The following is a 14,286-nucleotide window of genomic DNA, read 5'->3' as shown; positions in this document are numbered from 1 at the left end:
CTTGCTGCAGTAATGTTATATGTTCCTTTGACATTGGACGGTGTTCGGGTGGTATGTTGGGTGGTGTTGATGTGAGTTCTAGGCAATAGCCATGTTGGATAATTTGCCTGACCCACTTGTCTGTAGTGATGTTTAACCAGACTGGCAGGAACTGTTGCAGTCTTCCCCCGACCGGTGTTATATGGTCTGGGGGTAGTGCCAAGAAGTCACTGTTTGGTGTTAGTGGAGGATCTATTGGCATTGCCTCCACGACCTCTGCCCTTGTTATTATTTCCTCTGTATCCACCCCTGTTTGTGTTCTTATTGTATGTGGATTGCGTATTACTTTTGTATGTGGAGGATTGCTGCGATGTGTTACCTCTCACTCCTCCTCTATAGCTGGAGCGACCAAAGGAGCCTCTGTGTTGTTGGGACTGCAGAGCTCCCATGGACTTTGCAGTCTCCGTGTCCTTTTTCATTTTGTCCAGAATTGAGTCAACTGCTGGACCAAACAAAAAATCTGGATTTATAGGCTGGTTAAGAATTGTGGCCTGTACTTCACTCTTAAATCCAGATATGCGAAGCCATGCGTGCCTTCTAAGCAGTACGCTTGTGTTGATAGATCTTGCAGCTGTATCTGCCGCGTCTAGAGCATACTTAATGGAGGCATTGGTGAGGAGCTTTCCCTCCTGTATAAGTTCATCCACCTGCTCTTTGAAAGGCTCAGGTAAGTGTTGGAGAAGTCCTTCTAAACTGTCATAGTGCGCCCTGTCATATCTGGCCAGCAAGGCCTGAGTATTGGCTATTCTCCATGAGTTTGCTGCTTGGGCTGCTACTCTCTTGCCTGATGCTTCTAAAATCTTTGACTCCTTGTTCAGGAGGAGGAGCCTCTCCAGTAGTTTGTGAATTAGCACGCTTTTGTGCGTTGGATACCACCAATGAGTCTAAAGGCAGTTGACCCCTGATGCAAGTAGGGTCTACTGGTGCAGCCCTATACTTCTTCTCTATTCTAGGGTTGATGACACGTGCCCTAGCAGTGTCTTTGAAAATGTCGTTTGCATGCTTTAGGACGCCCTTTAACATGGGGAGTGTTTTGACACTTTTCTGATGTTGCCAGTGTATCAAATAGAAAATCTTCTATAGCATCTGAGTGCTTCTCTACATTATGGTAGAGTGCTGCTCTATCTATTAAAGAATTAAAAGCCACTGTGTCTTCTGTGGGTGATGGCTTAGCTGGGTATAAAGTTGGGTCTGTAATGGGAAGAGCCCCCTCAGTGTCTGGCTCACCACCCCCCCCTCATGGCTGTGAATTGGGGTCTACATACGGGTTTTGTGGATATCCAAACCCACATCTGCGTCCTGATCTTCATCTGGGTTGTATTCAGAGCATGCAGGTGAGTATGGTGCATATGGAGTAGTAGGCATAGCTGGAGAGATAGGTTGGAAAAGAATAGGAGAGGTTGCACAGTCTCTCTTTTTTTTGAGTGGAATTCTAGAAAAGTCTTCAGCAGGCACTGGTCTTTTCTTTTTTGTATAAACAGTCACTTTCCCAGTATTTGGGTCAATATATAGCTTGGACTGATCTTCTGTGGAGGGGTCTGGATGGATGATCTCCTCTTCCACAGTCTTTTGCCTTGGCGCCGTAGTTTTCGGTTTGACTTTTTTCGGTTCGATGCCTTTAATCGGTTTGACCGCTTTTGGTGCCTGGATCGGTTTATGGGGCTTTCCGACAGGTTTTGTCGGTCCGACATCTCTTACAGGTTGCACCACTTTTTTCAGACCGATCGGTTTCGTCGGTTCGGCAACTGTTTTTGGCTGTAGAGGTGTCCTCGGAGCCTGCGGCTTTGGCTCGATGCCCTTCTTCGAATCGATGGGCTTCGGCTCGACCGCTTTCGGTTGGTGTACCTTAGGTTTCGCTTTTGGTTCGACGACCGCCTTCGGCGTAGGCCTTTTGCCTTCGTCTACCGACTTCTTTACTTTTTCGGCAGTCGAACTCGATTTGGTCGATTAGACGGCCTTTGGCTTCGAAGGTTTATATGGAACGGTGGCCTTGAGTTTATCACCTTCGGTTCGACGACGTTCGGTCCGAAGACTGTCGTGTCGATGAGTTTCGGTTTCGATTGAACCGGCCTTGGATTACGTGTCTCAGAAGGCTCTTTTTGTATGTTCTTAGCCGGGCGGTATGGCGGGGCTATAGAACAAATATTTAGATCTTGGCTAAGGCCTGTTGGCGATGCCTCGACCTGAGTCTCTGATATTGGTGTAGTGTCTGTATGGGGCGGTGTACTCACGGTTCGCCCCCCGTTGTCATCGGAGTCGTCTTCGACAGCTACGATGTCTTGATCGTATTCTTCGGCATCGACGATTTGTTCTTCCTCGTCGATATAATATTCAGAGTCGTGCTCGGAGTATTGATCTTCCTCTTGATCCGAGTCTTCGGTGTCAACTAGTTCTTCTTCATCGTCGAAGATATTCTCGGGCTCCGGTGCCGACCTCTGCATTTCTTGCCTTGCCGCCCGCCGATTCCGGATCGTCTTTTTGGACCGGAACTGGGCACAAGCTAGGCAATTATCTTCATTATGATCTGGTGATAAACATTTGTTGCTCACGGGATGCTTATCTGTGTGCGGGAACTTGGAGTTGCACTGCGGGCAATATTTGAATGGACTTCGTTCCATCGACCGTCGGTCCACGTGGCGTCGAGAAGGCCTAACGGCCTGATTCGACGACCGGAGTGCAAGCAAATGGTGAAGAAAGCCTGTCGTACCGATCGAAAACAATACCGACGAATCCGAAGGCCTTTTGGCCTTTTTGAAAAGTTTATTTCGATTCCGAACTTGGAGTGCTGGAAAGTACATCCGAACCCAATGGCGGAAAAAAACAATCTGAGGATGGAGAAGATGCCCATGCGCACTGTAGTCCGAGGGAGGAGCCACCTATCTCGTGATACTTCGAAGACTCTTCCAGGGCAACAATGTGCAATCATCCGGACCCAACACTAGGCGGCGATCTATGCACAGATATGAATTCAGCAGCCCACATGCCTCGAACCAAAAGCGTACTTGGATTAACTAAGCCCATCGGGAGCTAGGAAAACAAACTCGCAGGTAAGGCTGACGTACAGAGTAAACAGAATTAAGAGGCTGCACCGCCCTGACTGTCCCAAAACTACTGTAGATGCTGAATAGACTGGTGCCATCAAAGAGCATGTCAATCAAAGTGGCTTGAACAGCCTCTGAAAACCCTGAAGTGCGCACCCAGGCACACCGAACTGAAGAAGCCACATACCACATCAAATGGTTAATTTAGTTGCTTGTTGCCCATCCCGTAATAATAGGGCAAGATCGTTCCGGCCTGATCCAGAAGGAAGGGCAGCAGACATGCCAATAAATCCTACAATGTATGGTAGAAGCGTCCGAGAACGCAATAAGTATGGAGGGATTGCAGGGCAGAACTGGTGTAGGAGAAAATATGGCGGTCACAAGTGTCTAGTCTTCTGTAGTCTCTGTCTGGAGGGATAGTAGGAAGAGAGTTGAGATTTTGGGCGACCGAAGTGGCCTGTACCACAAATCTTTGGTGAGTAGGGTGCCGGAGAAGACAGGGTGGCTCACCTGAGGCAGGACAGTGTGCGTATCGGGTTTAGCCTAAGGCACCAACAAAATATCAAATAGAGTTTCACTATTAAAAAGCACCAGCTTTTCTCCTGTTTGGCCCTGAGGGAGGAAGCCAAGTAAGGGATCAGTAGTCATTTCCACATAAGGAAATGACAAATCCAAAACCACAGAAACTCACCTGAGCATGTCAGCCAGAGAGGAGCTCGCCTCTCGAGCGAGGTCAGGAGGGGAAAGGAGGCCCAAGGCTTGGTAGGACTCCAAGCCACAAGCTTCACCCAACTCAGTGAGCCAGCTGTCCCCTACAGGAGGTTCGGCAGTGTCAGAGGTGGGGCAGGGAAACCCCAATTCCTCTCCCACACATCCAAAATAGTGTTCCTCAAAAGGAAAAAACAGTAGAGGCTCTACAAAGAGCTGAGGAAAAGTGTCTGAGACAGGCGGTTCCACCAGCGCTGCATCGGACATCGAACTGGCGACATCTCAGTATCGAGAAGTGGTGTGGTATCGAGCAGTGCCGATGGCGCGGTCGTCCAAACGGGTTGATCGGACCCAGGCACCAAACGTGATAACCCAGAGGGGCTGTCCATCGCTGTCAAAATGGATTTGAGATCTGAAGGCCAAACTGAGGCTGAGGGCGAACCTGGTGGCGTGGACACAGTCACAGCTCTTCACACCTCCTTGGGGCCCAAGGGCGCTCCAGGGCAAGGTGAAGACCCAAAGATAGTTGAAGAGAATTGTAATATTTTTGCATCTGGATCAGAGTCGCTTTAGCTCCAAGGAAGGTAGGCAGGGAGTAGACATGTGCACCAACTCTTCAACCAAAGATCGGGAAGAGGCCTCATGTGGCGAAGTGGGGGGTGCCGCAACTTCGACTGCCTGCGTCTTGACTTACCTCGGGATGTCGATGAAGAGTGACGTCTACGAGAACGGTTCCTGGAAGAGGCCCGCGGGTGGTCTGTGGAGCGTGAAGGAAACTGAGGTCGGCAAGAAGCCTTGGAAGACTGCAACATCAGTGCTGCTAGAAGCTTCATTCCACATTCCCTCAGCGCCTCTTGGCAAACAGGAGTCATACTCCTCACAGGCATGGTGCTCCCCCAGGCACCACATACAAATAGAATGGTCCATGGCAGACATTGGTCGACCACAGAACTCACAAGACTTGAACCCTGAAGACATGAGAGATTGTTTAAAAGCACACTGTTCTGTTTGACGAAAACGTCGTGTAGGTCTAAAAACGGCTTGAGGAACCGCTTACTGGGTCCACATTGAAAGCGTGGAAAAGAAGAAACTGACACCAGCACATTGGGAGGGGCTATATATGGACTCTGTTGATGTTACATCCCATGGTCAACATCACTACGGAGTCGTGTGATGCCCTCTAGCGACGTGCAGAGGTACTGCTGAATTTCTTCTACGGATCCATTCTGGCGCTAGGGGAGAATTCTAAGGTAAGGAATCTACGGCTATATGTATTTATCATATAATATGCATTAGGAATCCAGACATGAGTACAGTGGGCATGCAGATGGCTTTGCGGTCCAATAGTGGCGTCCTAACATGCAACTTACCTCACCGATGTTTGGGTTCCAACACAGAATGCGGTTGTCTTTGGCACTACTAAGAAGCAGCTCTGGGTCGGCTTGGCACCAAGAAATTGATAAAACTCCCCTTGAAAGAAAGATCAAAGGAACATTATTCAACTCAAAACATTTCTAAAACAGAAACTTAACTCTGATTCTGTTGTACATTTAAATTAATGCATGTTTCTCTGTACAGCACAACATTTACATCAACTAATATCAAGATCCTACTCCTAATAACTGAACTGCAAAGGACTTATTCTCAGGCAGATTAGCACAAAAACAACTTCCTTGATCCACATTTAACTTTCAGAGAAAGAAATGCATATTGAAAGCATTCCGATAAGCAGTATGCCATTCTACGCCACGCACATCATAACATTTCAAAAGATAAAGCTTACATTTGCAAAAAAAAAATCTGTTTCAATGGTGTTCAGAATGTGCCCAACATAGGCTCTGGCAGTTGGAAGCAACCCAAACACTGTGCCTGCCTACTTTTTACTGCTTGGATATCCCCCAAAGTTAAGAAATGAGTCCAGAATGTCCTACCTTGTGTGGCTCTCAAGGACCTTCAAAGGAGAGGTCGCAAATCGGAGGTCCCACATCTGGATGACGGGCATGCGATCATCTTCAGATGAGAGAACCAGCTGAGTTGGAACTTCTGGGTGCCACATCATTCCAGAACAATGCATCTGCAGAGTGTAAACAAAGGGCACAGAAAAGTAAGAATATCCATCTAAATAGAATTTTGAACTCCTTAATATTAATAATTTAAAAAAGGGAACTGACAATTCTGACAAAATGCAGAACTGTAAAGAGGAGAACATTCGGCTTCCAAAGCACTTGTTGCAAGGAGCCTATTAGTCTATAAACTACTAAGCTTTAAAACATTATCCTGTGCTCCAAGTTTACCATATTTCCTCATTGTGAAAACTTTTCACTGCGGTTCTCATTTCAGACATACATTTTATTGTATTTAAGGTACCCATATATATATATAAATATATATATATATATATGCTAGGGTCGGACAAATTTCAATGGACTTTTTTTTCTTTTACACAAATGATATCTTTCGTAATTCCAGACTGTTAAATTTGGCGTAATTTTTGCCCATGGGATACTGCTTGAAGCAGAAAATGACTTGTTGTAACTGTAAAACTGATGTTTGCTGTTGGAGTCAAACATGTTCTGGTCTCCCACTGGTATCTCATGTATGACCTTGCAAACAACTTTTAGTGCAGATGACCAGGGAAGTGCTTTACGTGAGAAAAAACATTATGCAATTTCATCTAAAACACATTTTATACATTCTAAGCAAATCACTTAATCTCCACATTCCTTTAGAGAAAGAAAAAAAATATGACCTTCCGTAATGTAACTGGTGCTCATGTAAAGCACTCCAATACCTTCGGTTCGAGTTTTTTCTATACAAAATAGCAAACAATAAAAAATAATATAGAAGGCCAACAATGGATCAGGTCATACATTTTTAAACTAAAACAAAAGAAATTGTGTATAAAATGAATTAATTATCATCACGGTTTAAATCCTAATCAATTGCTCAAAAGACCTTCAGTAATCCAAAGAAGCCAAATGAATATGTTGACACTAAATGAAAACTTATTTAAATAATACACGTTTAGGTTTAGGAATTTATAAAGCGCATGGCTGCCCGAAGGCTTGCCAGTGCTAGGTAAGCTGTGTTGACCAGTAAGATAGAGCAATGGGCAACTACTGAGGGAGAAGCCAGGTTTTGATCTTTTTCCTAAAAGTGGACTCCTCTTCCATATGCCTCAATTCCGGGGGCATAGAGTTCCAAAGTTTGGAGACCAGACATGTAAATGATCTGGCTCTCCATCTCATTCTCCTAAATCTAGGAATTCTCCATAAACGATCCTGGGTGGATCTTGTCGGTAAATAAGGCGAGAAGAGGCCTCTGATCTTGAAGGGACCCTTGCTGTTGATACCTTTATGTGCAAGGCATAATGATTTCAAATTAATCCTCACATCAAAAGACAGCCAATGGAGCTTTTTCATAGCCTACCTCCCTGGTTCACCACAAGGGATTTTGAGAAGTCTAGGAGCAGCATTTTAAACTATCTACAGTTTTTCTGTGACATATTTTGGTGAGCCTAAATAGAATGAATTCCCATATTCTAATTAAGAAACACCAAGGATTGTATGGCAATTCTTCTTGAGAATTCCAGTATGAGCTCCAGGATCTTCTGGATCGTTCTAAGTAACCCAAATTAAGTTACAGCACGTTTTTTTGTGGGTGTCCATCACTAAGGCTGTGCCCAGTTAAATTCCAAGAGTCTTTATGGGGGAATTGGGGACAGGTGAGTTTCCCATACAACTAGGCCAGCCAATCACAGGCCTGGAGAGAGGGTTGTTCCTTAAGATTATTAACTCTGTATTATCACCGTTCCCTTTTAAACTACAACTTGCCATACATTTAGCAACTTTTTCCAAACAGGGCACTAGTTGGTGATGTTCCATGTTCGACCCATTGGCAAAGGAGACCACTAACTGTGTGTCATCTGCATAGTAGACTATAGACATCACAAACTCCTGTAAAATGTTCGGTAGTTGTAGCATACAGATATTAAACATCGTGAGGCTAAGTGATGAGCCATGCAGAACTCTGCAGTTCGATGGTAAAATGTTTGAAAAACATGAGCTTTCCATGATTAAAAATCTTTTATCCTTTAAAAATAGGAGAGCAAATATAAAATGTTATTATGGACTCCTACTTCTTTGAGCCTTTCAATTAGTATTGTATGGTCCACGGTGTCAAACGCCGCACTTAGATCTAAGAGAAGAAGATCAATTCCACTTTTAAGCTGCTTTGTCACTAGTGGAAGAGCAGATTCAGTGCTGTGCACAAAAATCCATTTGTGTAGGGTGTAGATGATGGGTATCTTCTAGGAAGCTCAACAGTGTATGGTTAACATGCTTCTCTAATCTTCCTATTGCAAGCAACAAAGAAATAGGTCTATAGTTGCCTGGCGTGGCCGGATCTAAATGGGCTTTCTTGAGCAGTGGTCTAAATATAGCATTTTTCAATTTCTTTGGAACTAACCCTGATGCTAATGAAAGATTGAGCAAAGTGACTACAGTTTAGGAGTAGCACTTACATACCCCTTAGCAAGAATATGCAGTGGAGATGGATCTAGAGGTGATCCAGATTTAATTTTACCCTTAAATTCAAATGTACTCTCCTCATTCACCACTGGAAAGTGTGTTAAGGATGTGGAAATCGGGGTAGATGGAAAGATCCCCGTTTGATGCGAGGGTTGAGCAGCATTACACAATAGTGCAACATAAATGTCCATGACTTTTTTATTTAAGGAAAGCAGCTAACTCATTGCATCATGCCAGGGAGTACGGCGAAAGGGTGCTACCCTGCTCAACAGTCAAGGGAGATTTAACCGTTTATAAAAATGTGGATGTACTTGCCTTAATGGCAAGAGAACTAGCAGGGACACATTTATTAGTACTAAAAATTATTTATTATTTTGCTTCTGTAAGAAGACCACATTTGGTTGAAGAATTTCACTGATATTTGTGTAGTGCATTTTTTCGCTCACACATATAGGCAATGCCTAAAAAACAGAACTGCTTTGGATGGAGTGTTGTTACACAAGCCTGAAAACAGAACCATTTTGACAGAATTCAAACAAAATCTGCAGTTTGGCATTATTTACGCAAGTGAGATGTACCATTGTTAGATCCACATCTAACACATTTTATAAACTACTGAGGGCAATTATTTATCCTAACAGAAATTTAGTAAACAGATAATTTCCTAAATTATTCTAAGTACTGGTGAATATTCTGGATTTGGGAAAATGTCATGTGATACGTTTTTATCATACATATGGTATGTTATTTAAGAGACACAAGTATCCTTTACAAAATCTTGTTCGATAGACAAAAATTAGATTACTTAACACAAAACTGCACGATGGAGTACTTTTGCATAAGGGCCACCCTGGGTTATTAAACATGCAAAATATTAACCAGCCTTGTGAAACTGTAATCCAAACATGGATATTAGAATGTAACTGTGGATATTTCACATGTGCTGTAAATCATCTTGCCTCATCTGCTATTTTGAAAGCCTAAGAGCTGGTGTACTGTAAATAAAGCAGTTCAAAGAAGCTTTTGGATGATACCAATTCACTCTGTTTCTCGGTTTGACCCTCATAATTGTGCACAAGCATTACGTTTGTTTAGTGATATTTTGTAAAATAGAACTAACCTAAAGCGCACATTAATTTTTGTATTTGTTACTCTTTTATTGTACAAACAAGTAATATATCTAACAATAAACATAGTAACAAGCATAACTATTGAGTTATTGATCGAGGATAAATTATTCTATAAATGTCAACAGATTTCGAAAACAACTGAGGGGCAGTAGTCAATTTATGAGCGTACTTAACATTTCAAAGTGCCCCTTTCCTGCTGAGAATAATACCAGCCATCAAAAAAAATGGGTTAACCCAATTAGCCAGCAGACCTGGGTAGTCAATCTCATTCAAAAACAATGGTCTCCAACTATTCTTTTTTCTAGAACCAAATTAGGTAAATAGTTGAACTCTCTTATTTAATGGGCATATATACCAAATTACCCGGACCAATCAATGTCAATTTTATCCACAAAGAACCAAAACAAAAAGCAACAGCAAAAACATTATAAGTAGGGCAATTTTACTTCATTGCATTTCCAACTGTCTCGATAAAAAACATTTGTAGTTGCCCAAAGAGGAACGTGCAAAAAGATGGAGTTATAGAGTGCTGGAGAGAAAAGATTAGAAAAAAACACAGCAAAGATTATATTTACAAATTCATATATACAGACAATACATTTGTACAATATACAATTCCTTTAAATCCTGGTGTGTTTTAAATAATTTAAACACAGTTTGTCTTGATTTGAGATATTGCTTCCAAACTACTATTGCACCAAATATTTTTACAACATCATCCAGGACAAATTAAAGCGTCGACGTTTCGACTCGTCTTGTGGCCTTAAAGTGATTTAAGCCGTGGCCATGCGAGTCTTCATCAGGACTACAATTTTGGGCAACCCAAGGGAGCAGCATAGGGCGGGTTGAGTGTATTCTAAAAGTCCTTTGAACTCCCTCTCCTCGAGAATGTGTTCCGTTTTTTAATTGAGCGCAGTGGAACTATTACATTCTCTGCTTGATTTGCAGGCAGTCGAGTACAGTCAGAACAAAATGGATTAAAGTGGTGAGTCTAAATCATGACTTCACCTCTATTCTTGATCCGCTATGCAGATGCACAGGTAGTGACCTCCTGTTTCACTTAATGTGCAGGGAGTCAGTCTGACCGGATCGAAGCAAGCGCATGTTGAACCACGCTGACTGATAGGCAAGCCCTCCGGTAAGATTTAATCCTTTGAAATTGAGATTGTAAGGTTGAGAATCCGCCCATTCTAATCAACTAAAACAAATCCTCTTTTAAAATCAGAGGGCCGGCTTGAACTCTAATCGGAAATACTGGAGTATTAATAACGCCAGCCAATACCGATTTGAAGGTAATGACAGAGGCATTTTTATGTAAAACAGGGCTTTGGGTTTGGTTGTACCCTAGAACCGGTCTAATGACCCCTCTGTTATTTTTAGGTATTAATCTATTTACCAGTGGAACAGGAGCTAATAGCCCAAGTGTTCCCTTGTCATTCATTACCAGTGGGTAAGTTCCTCTTAACATGGATTTTTGCGACACATGAATGTTCGCAATGCAATAGCAACAGTTTGATATACATATTTATTATGTTTCAGGGCCCTATGCTGCTCCCTCGGGTTGCCCAAAATTGTAGTCCTGATGAAGACTCGCATGGCCACGGCTTAAATCACCTTAAGGCCACAAGACGAGTCGAAACGTCGACGCTTTAATTTGTCCTGGATGATGTTGTAAAAATATTTGGTGCAATAGTAGTTTGGAAGCAATATCTCCAATCAAGACAAACTGTGTTTAAATTATTTAAAACACACCAGGATTTAAAGGAATTGTATATTGTACAAATGTATTGTCTGTATATATGAATTTGTAAATATAATCTTCTTTGCTGTGTTTTTTTCTAATCTTTTCTCTCCAGCACTCTATAACTCCATCTTTTTGCACGTTCCTCTTTGGGCAACTACAAATGTTTTTTATCGAGACAGTTAGAAATGCAATGAAGTAAAATTGCCCTACTTATAATGTTTTTGCTGTTGCTTTTTGTTTTGGTTCTTTGTGGATAAAATTGACATTGATTGGTCCGGGTAATTTGGTATATATGCCCATTAAATAAGAGAAAGTTCAACTATTTACCTAATTTGGTTCTAGAAAAAGAATAGTTGGAGACCATTGTTTTTTAATGAGATTGACTACCCAGGTCTGCTGGCTAATTGGGTTACCCCATTTTTTTTTTTATGGCTACCTTTAAGCAGTGATACTGCGAGGGTTTTGTTTGTTAAATGTTTTGTAATGTTGATCATTGTTGTGACTGTTAATTGTATGTGCAGTGATTTAAACACTAGGAATGTCAGACAAAGAGACCCTCTCATATAGTGAAGACTATATTGAAAAATTATTACAAGAGGAAAGAGGGGGTACATTTCTGGTGGATCATATTTCTATTGGCAATTTGACCTTGAATGAAAAAATCTCCAAATTGGAACGCCTGGAGAAGAAGCTTATAAGAACGAGGCTTCATGGCCATACCCTGGCCAAATATTTGAGGTCTAACGTAATACCGGTTGGGTTACAGGTTCGGAACGAACCGGCGATCTTCCTTGAGAACCCTAAATTTAAGGACAACTTCAGCTTCATATCCAACACCTGTTCCAGACATTGGATGGTGTTGGGTATTGAGACTGCGGTGGAAGAGGTCGAGCGCTTGACAAGGGAGATCGCTGAACTCAGGAAAGAGATCATTGAGGACAAGGCTCTATCCAATGCAAAAGAGGCACTGGAGAGACTTGAAAAAACCATACGGGAATTAGGGGCCCGATGTAGGTGGCAAATACCGGTCGGAAAGGGCCGAATTCGGCCGTTTCCGACCGGTATTTGGCATCTTGAGATGTAGGGGGCCAGATTTTACAGATTCTGTATATTTACCGAATCGGTAAATTTACAGAATCTGTAAAATACCGAATCGGTACTTTTACCGATTCGGTACCTTCCAGATGTAGGTGGGACTCTTAGTCCCAAAGGCCCTACAAATTCGGTATTTTAACACAAAATCCAATTGGGTGTTAAAATACCGATTTCAGGTGTGCATGCACATGTGTGCATGCACACCTAGCCATGTGACAGACAGACATGCCCTTAGGGCATGTCTGTGTGCCACATGACGCACATGCCTATTTTTGGGGTGCCAGAGGGTGTCAAAGTGACACCCCCTGCACCCTTGCCAAATTCGGTATTTACCGATTCTGTAATTACAGAATCGGTATTGCCCATTGATTCCTATGGGCTTCAAGGCCCATAGGAATCAATGGGCAATACCGATTCGGTATTTACAGATTCGGTAAATACCGAATCTTAACGATTCGGTATTTACAGAATCTGTAATACCTACATCTCCCCCCTTCATATTTATCGACTCTTAAATACCGAATCGATAAAATTCGGTATTTAAGAGTCGGTAAATATGAATTACCTACATCTGGCCCTTGATCTCTATACACAAGGGACCTAACTAGACAAAGTCGCAAAGGATATTAAAATCTATGATAAAAAAGCCACATACCCTTACCTCCAAGAAGGTTATTATACAAGAGATCAGCGTGGTGGTATAACCAGCAGAGGCAGGGGAGGGTACAAGAGATTTAACACCTTCTCAGGTTCTTCATATACCAGTAGCTCTGACAGTGACTCGGAGCGCCCTGGAACCAGCACGGGTGGTGCTACAAGTAACTTAGAGCACAATCCACAGGACCAACAGGCTTTTTTAGTGGAGGACCAATGGTGGGGACCACGAGGGAGAGGACGACCCTGGGGCAGACCCAGGGGACAACGATCGACCCGTTGGAATCGAGGCTCTGGCAGGGGGAACAAACAAGTTCAGTTCCAACAGGACTCGCATGGCGAGATCCAAACAAGACGCCAGGTCTACAGATGGTAAGACATGCCCCGGAAAACCCCATCATCAATATATCTGGCTACGAACTTAACACGAGTGAACAGCAAATCCTATGTAAAGGATTATCGTTTGTCCCGACCTCCATGCCTAACAACTTTACCCTCAGGATGGAACTTCAGCAGTTCTTTAGGAAGGTGAGATTAAAACATTACTTCCTAAGGACTCCGCTTAAACCTGTGTTCTCAGGAAGTGGTCTGAGACCTCCTTCGAAGTTCAATCCTCCCACATATCAGATTGACCACAAGATCAGAACCTATGAAGTACAGTCAGAACAAAATGGATTAAAGTGGTGAGTCTAAATCATGACTTCACCTCTATTCTTGATCCGCTATGCAGATGCACAGGTAGTGACCTCCTGTTTCACTTAATCTGCAGGGAGTCAGTCTGACCGGATCGAAGCAAGCGCATGTTGAACCACGCTGACTGATAGGCAAGCCCTCCGGTAAGATTTAATCCTTTGAAATTTAGATTGTAAGGTTGAGAATCCGCCCATTCTAATCAACTAAAACAAATCCCCTTTTAAAATCATAGGGCCGGCTTGAACTCTAATCGGAAATACTGGAGTATTAATAACGCCAGCCACGACCGATTTCAAGGTAATGACAGAGGCATTTTTATGTAAAACAGGGCTTTGGGTTTGGTTGTACCCTAGAACCGGTCTAATGACCCCTCTGTTATTTTTAGGTATTAATCTATTTACCAGTGGAACAGGAGCTAATAGCCCAAGTGTTCCCTTGTCATTCATTACCAGTGGGTAAGTTCCTCTTACCATGGGTTTTTGCGACACATGAATGTTCGCAATGCAATAGCAACAGTTTGATATACATTTTATTATGTTTCAGGGCCCTATGCTGCTCCCTTGGGTTGCCCAAAATTGTAGTCCTGATGAAGACTCGCATGGCCACGGCTTAAATCACCTTAAGGCCACAAGACGAGTCGAAACGTCGACGCT

At 42.9% G+C, this 14,286-nt stretch overlaps 1 protein-coding gene across 2 annotated transcripts in view; it reads right to left on the bottom strand.

Annotated features, from left to right (window-relative positions):
- SEC31B (SEC31 homolog B, COPII component) overlaps nucleotides 1–14,286 on the bottom strand; it is a 1,031,933-nt gene that overhangs the window by 784,709 nt on the left and 232,938 nt on the right. For both annotated transcript variants that reach the window (XM_078643061.1, XM_078643062.1), the window contains exons 7-8: nucleotides 5,720–5,862; nucleotides 5,159–5,258 (exon numbers count right to left, since the gene is read on the bottom strand). In XM_078643061.1, the coding sequence (XP_078499187.1) occupies nucleotides 5,159–5,258; nucleotides 5,720–5,862 (243 nt within the window). The remainder of the gene's footprint in view (nucleotides 1–5,158; nucleotides 5,259–5,719; nucleotides 5,863–14,286) is intronic.

The sequence above is a fragment of the Lissotriton helveticus genome, chromosome 5_1 (assembly GCF_964261635.1).
Source record: "Lissotriton helveticus chromosome 5_1, aLisHel1.1, whole genome shotgun sequence".
Lineage (NCBI taxonomy): Eukaryota > Metazoa > Chordata > Amphibia > Caudata > Salamandridae > Lissotriton > Lissotriton helveticus.
This window is presented reverse-complemented; position numbering and strand designations above follow the sequence as displayed.